The 5,692-nt window shown below is 38.7% G+C and overlaps 1 protein-coding gene across 1 annotated transcript in view; it reads left to right on the top strand.

Moving 5' to 3' along the window:
- Positions 1 to 2,457, top strand: part of TLK1 (tousled-like kinase 1) — a 45,555-nt gene extending 43,098 nt beyond the window's left edge. Inside the window, exon 21 of the mRNA XM_010012034.1 lies at positions 1,680 to 2,457. Within this exon, the coding sequence (XP_010010336.1) occupies positions 1,680 to 1,856 (177 nt within the window). The 3' untranslated portion in view covers positions 1,857 to 2,457. The remainder of the gene's footprint in view (positions 1 to 1,679) is intronic.
- Positions 2,458 to 5,692: the final 3,235 nt, after the last annotated feature.

The following is a 5,692-nucleotide window of genomic DNA, read 5'->3' as shown; positions in this document are numbered from 1 at the left end:
TGGTAAATAGTAGACAGACAAAAGTAGACAATAGAGGACTGGCAACTTCTATTTTACATTCTCTGTGTTTTCCATGTTCTGTTTGTTTGTTTGAAAGACTAAAATAAACTTTCAGTATTCTTCACTCTTACTAGCATTCTCACGATAGCTGTAAGAGAGAGAATTATTCTCTGGTGGAAATGCTATAAAACAATTTCAGACTAACTTTTAAATTCAGACCATTTATGATGACTGTGTAGAATCCAAATTGTCTTGCAGATTTATAGGCCTGGCACTTGGAAAAGAACAGCTTGTAAACTGAGATTCTGATTTGAAAAACAAGGAGATGAAATAAATATGGAACCTGAAATGACATTGTTAGTTTGTTTTCAGACTGCGACTGTCCTTTGATCCTCCTTACTTTTTCTTACTTTGTGCAGTGTTCTTCTCATTGCAGTAATGTGTCTACAGTGCCACAGAAGCATGAAGTCTTTTACAGACATTTTAGACACAAACTGTTACTCTGAGGATCTTACAAACAAATCTAAACAACTCATTTGTTCTGAAGTATCCATTGAGAAGAATTTGATTAAAATCCATAATGTCCAGGAACATCTGAATATATGTTAACAGATGTGCATTATTTTTATCATTTGCACCTTGTTCATGGTGGATATATAAATGATTAAAGTAAACTCTAGCAGGATTCTTCGGAGCTTGCATCACAGATTTTTTCCTTTAATCTCCAGTTTTTAATTGGAGCAAAGAACAAACAGCTGAACAGATTTATCAAAGAAAAGATCTGCAATTCTTTTAAATTAAGTCCTAAGTTAAGTAATGACGTGCTTGTCAGTTCTGTAGTAATAATAAGGATTTTCTATCATTAAATGTTGAAGCCAAAGCTCTCAGGAGACCAAATGTTCTGTTTATGCTAGACATAAGACTTGACAGAAACTTTCAGCATAAAGTGATTGGCATACATTGTATGGACCTAAATGTAGGATAATACAGTGTCTCAAGAGCAGTCCTGAAGCTAGCTACAGAATTGCTCAGTTGATTAGATATTTTTAAGTAGATGGGGTTGAGTTTTTTTCTGGGAAAGGAGTTCCAGCTAGGTAGTGTTTCTTAAATAGTCTATTAGTTATTTAGTGCCAAATGAAAATGGCAACCACCATTGTCAAATTTCACATTTTGCTTTATTCCATCATGGTACATGTGGTAATGCCTGGTTTAAAAGGTCAGCTAAAGCATTAAAATTCTGTCCCTGCATCTTCTATCTACTCCTCATCTACTGCACAGCTGAATGGTTTTAGAAGCTCTGTGGAGCTCCTTTCTACTTTTTCAGTCCTCTGACATTTGCTTCTGGTTTTCACTAAGCTGTTCAGGGATAACACATGTAGAATTCTAATTATGTGAGATGCTAATATTTCACTTGTAAACGCAGTTCCTAAACATGGAAATAAATATTTTAAGTGTAATTATTTGAAGCCAATTAGTTTGCTGGTTTTTGGGGTTTTTTTTTCCCTTCAGTGATGTTACATTTTATTCATGGTCTCAGTAGCAAAATGTTATGCTGTCATTTGAATTGAATTACATAGGAACAAGACTTTGTACAGGAGGATTTTTTTACAAGCATATTTGCTTGTAAGCAGATGTAATTATTTGGAATGACACTGTAACTTTTTTTATTTCTTTTCTAGGCCTTTATCAGACGCTGTTTAGCATACCGAAAAGAGGATAGATTTGATGTCCACCAGCTGGCTAATGATCCTTATCTTCTCCCTCATATGAGGAGATCAAATTCTTCAGGAAACTTGCATATGACTGGGCTAGCAGCATCCCCTACACCACCTACTTCAAGCATCATTTCGTACTGAAATTTCTCCAACCAAGGAATGGCATGATACCTTTGTGTAGTTTCCAGATGCAGACTTGAGCTTGAAGCAGTTGAGTGTTTTTACACAGGACAAGTTTGATAACTGTGTTTTCAGACTGAAGTCCTCCTACATAGTGTCATTTGTATGATTGGAATGGATCATGGACTGTGAATAAATGTACCCTTCTGAGAAATACTTTTAAACATTGAAGGATGACACTGCCTGTTACACACTAACAGGTGTGTTGTGTTTAAGACTGAAGAAAAGGTTTTTAGTTTTTTCTGGGGAACATTGTAAATAATCTTTTTAATACTTAAAGTACATTTGGTTGATACTGGAAAGTTCTAACATGAAGGGTAGTTTTTCATTATTTAAAAAAAAAAAGGGTAGTGAACAAATTTGAAAACAGGAAAAATTCCGTGCCTGATCATAAACTAAATAAACTGCCATCTTTCCAAGACATTGGTCTTCTGAAACCAAAGTAAGGAGTGTGAGACAGTTGAAGATATGTTCTGTGTCAGATTCCTCAGATAAAATTGTAGTATTTTATTTGGCAACTCAGGCTTGTACCTCCAAAAATGTGGTGGCGTTTCACTGAATTTAGATTTGGAAGGGTGATATGGAATTCCTGGTACTTACTTCTCAAATAGATTGCTAATTTTGAAATCTGCTCAATTTCCTAAAAATACTATACTTGCTGTGGTATTGAAACTTGTGTAACTTTCCAGACTTCCGATAAAAGCAAGCAACAGTATGAAACCAAATGCAAACAGGTCATGTATAATGTTCTATGCAGGAATAATGATAAATTCCCTTCTAGCTCTATTGTAAATTGTTGTACAGACGTCACATTTTCAGTTAAATTCCAGCAACTTATTCCTGTACAAATGTTTAAAGTATGGCTTTTTCTAATTGGATATTGTATTTTTTTTAAGTCTCCCTCAAGGCGCTTTTAATTGCTGCTAAATGACGTTGCTTTTACTTTTGCGAAAGAATCAAATGACCTCCTTAAGGTGCAAGTCAACTGTACGTTATAGAGAGATTAAGAGTAAGTAATTCATTAACAATCAAGGCATGTAAAACAGATCTGTGTTGGCGATATACAGTACAGTTCTTTAAGCCAGTTTATTGCGTTCTCAACATGCAGAGCGCATTGATACTAGATGTAGAAGTTGCTCATGGTTATTCTCTATTTCTGGAAGTTCCTATCAACAAGGAAATGTTTCTTGTGGCTTGTACAGATATTTTAAAATGTGAAACATTTTCTAACTGCCTTGTATGGTAGAAACTTACTTTTCAGAACAGTGTATCTCTCTCTCATTCACTATTCTTTTTACTATCCCATTCTTGATGCTGAATACCTATATGTAATTTTGTCCATGTTGCAGAAGAAGGAGGCTGTATTACCACCGGTTTTCATTTAGTATTGTACAGTTAAACTGTTGCTCTTGTTTCTGATGTTGCAAGCCATTTTGTTTTCATTGTATATAAAGAAACATTAACTGTCTCTTTAAGATGCTGCTGAAATTGTAGAGAATGTAGCCAAAACAGTAATAAACAATGACAGTTGAAATTTCAAGGTTTTCATTATGTGCCTTTGCATTTCAACAAAGGGCGAATGAGCTAACCATATCACTGAGCTACACTTAGCTATTGAAAGCAAACACTCTTCAATTACAAACAGAAGGCCAATAATAATCAAAGTAACATGGAGGTATAAGGGGAGGATTCCGTGAAACTTGAAACTGTCATAATGACGTATGTCATAATGAAGTAACTAAAGCATTGTTTCACTGAACAGACCTCACAGAAACAACTTCAAGTATTTCAACAGGTCCTTCTAGAGTTCTTTAACTGTGGAATAAAATTAGCTCATAGAGTAAAATTGGACTCAAATACTCTTTCTGCCTTATATTCACCAAAGTACTGGGACTGCATCCTTTCCATCCTCCACAGTGTGAGACCAGGGGCAGGGTTCAAGGAAGGAGCCTACAGCTCACATTAGATTTCATTTCTTCTTACTCTTCATGTATCAATATTGGAAGTTAAATTGAAGAATTTGTTATGGTTACGCCTAGAAAACAAAAGTTTGGCAATGTATTAGAGAACTAAAGTAACTAGAAACCTTACACCTACCTAAAAACTAAGGGGCTTTATGCATTGCATTAATTATGTACAGAGTTGTTTTTCCTGTTGTTAGCATCTGGGAATAGGCTGTTGTGGCTGAATACATGGCACTTACACTGGTTCTACAAGTACACATTTCTGAAACCTAAACCCTCACTTTAAACAAAGTTCCTTATAGAAATACATGAAAGAAAAGGATAGTTGCCATTTTCTCTTTTGAATCATGGTTGTAGTGTGTATTGGAGGTTTTTGCCTCTTAATACGCACAGTTATGTTTGTGTTAGCATCTTAGAGTATTGTTAATAAAAATTTCATATCCCCACATGGAGTCATTCTGTGATCACAAGAAGACATCTGAGTTGGTGTGTTTGGTGCCTGGTGTTGAGTAATTTGTGCTTGGGATAGAAATACCCTAGAGGCTGAGTCCAGAGGCCCAAATTATTGCTGCTCGTGAAGGAATGCTGATCCACTCCCAGGTAATCAGGGCATTGGTGGTTCAGTCTGTACTTCATGCACATTTTACTAATTTTACAACATCATCCATCACTAGATGTCCTAAGCTCTCTTGATTTAGCAGCAGGTAGACAAAAGGAATAAAGTTAAACTTCATCAGGCAGGTTTTAATGAACCTTGGAAACAGCGGGCTTCTTGTACTTGAAATTCATAAATACCTCCCAATTTTCTGCATTTACTGTGTTTTTACTGTGCGTTTACTGTGTAAAATACTACACTGCCTTATAAAAAAACAGCCTACATATGAAGTAGGTGACTATAGGAGAAGTTCTGCCCTTTTAACTATGATTGTAGCGCTACAGGTCGTTGCAGCCAGAGTGAACAACGTTTGGCTTGTTTCTGGAAAGCAACCATATTTTGTCATACTCTTATTTATGTTTGCACTGAAGTTGCTCGGATTTCAGTGAACATTCTTCACCCTGAGCTTGGTCTACACTAGCTGATAGGTACTGTTTTCATGGAGGCCAGTTAATATTTTCATTTTCTAGAAAGTGCTTTTCCACTCACAAGAGGACTGGAAGGGCACCTCCTTGCTGGCCGGCTGCCCAAGTGCTATTGACTGCACACACTTTGCTATGAGCAAACCGCTGCATAATCAGAGAGGCTTTCAAAAGCCCACAAAGCCGGGAGCCCTCTCGGTATGCGAGTCACGGGTGTGCGAGGTGCCGAGCTGCTGCGGGGGCCAGGGGCTGCTGATGGTGGCCTCAGCAGGTGACTGGCTAAGCGTACCTAAAAGGAAAGCGTGCCCTGGGGTCTTGAGCATCCTGGGTGCTCCCGCTCCAGCTTCGACATCTTCCCATTGAGGAAGCCACAGGTCTGAGGCAGGGCCACCAGCCCGGCCAGGCCTGCCTTCCACATCCCATCAGCTCCAGTTTGGGAAGCAGATACAAGTATCCAGCCATGCTGCTGCTCCAGTCCTGCTTCAGACTTCAGCTCTGCTGGGGCTGAGGCTGCTCCTAGCATCCTGGGTGCTCCCGCTCCAGCTTCGACATCTTCCCATTGAGGAAGCCACAGGTCTGAGGCAGGGCCACCAGCCCGGCCAGGCCTGCCTTCCACATCCCATCAGCTCCAGTTTGGGAAGCAGATACAAGTATCCAGCCATGCTGCTGCTCCAGTCCTGCTTCAGACTTCAGCTCTGCTGGGGCTGAGGCTGCTCCTGTCACAGCACAGAGGAGCTGCGGCAGCCTACGGACCCG

Source organism: Nestor notabilis, unplaced genomic scaffold, assembly GCF_000696875.1.
Source record: "Nestor notabilis isolate BGI_N333 unplaced genomic scaffold, ASM69687v1 scaffold7783, whole genome shotgun sequence".
NCBI classification, from domain to species: domain Eukaryota; kingdom Metazoa; phylum Chordata; class Aves; order Psittaciformes; family Psittacidae; genus Nestor; species Nestor notabilis.
The sequence above is the reverse complement of the archived record's forward strand: the minus strand, read 5'-3'. Positions and strand labels throughout refer to the sequence as shown.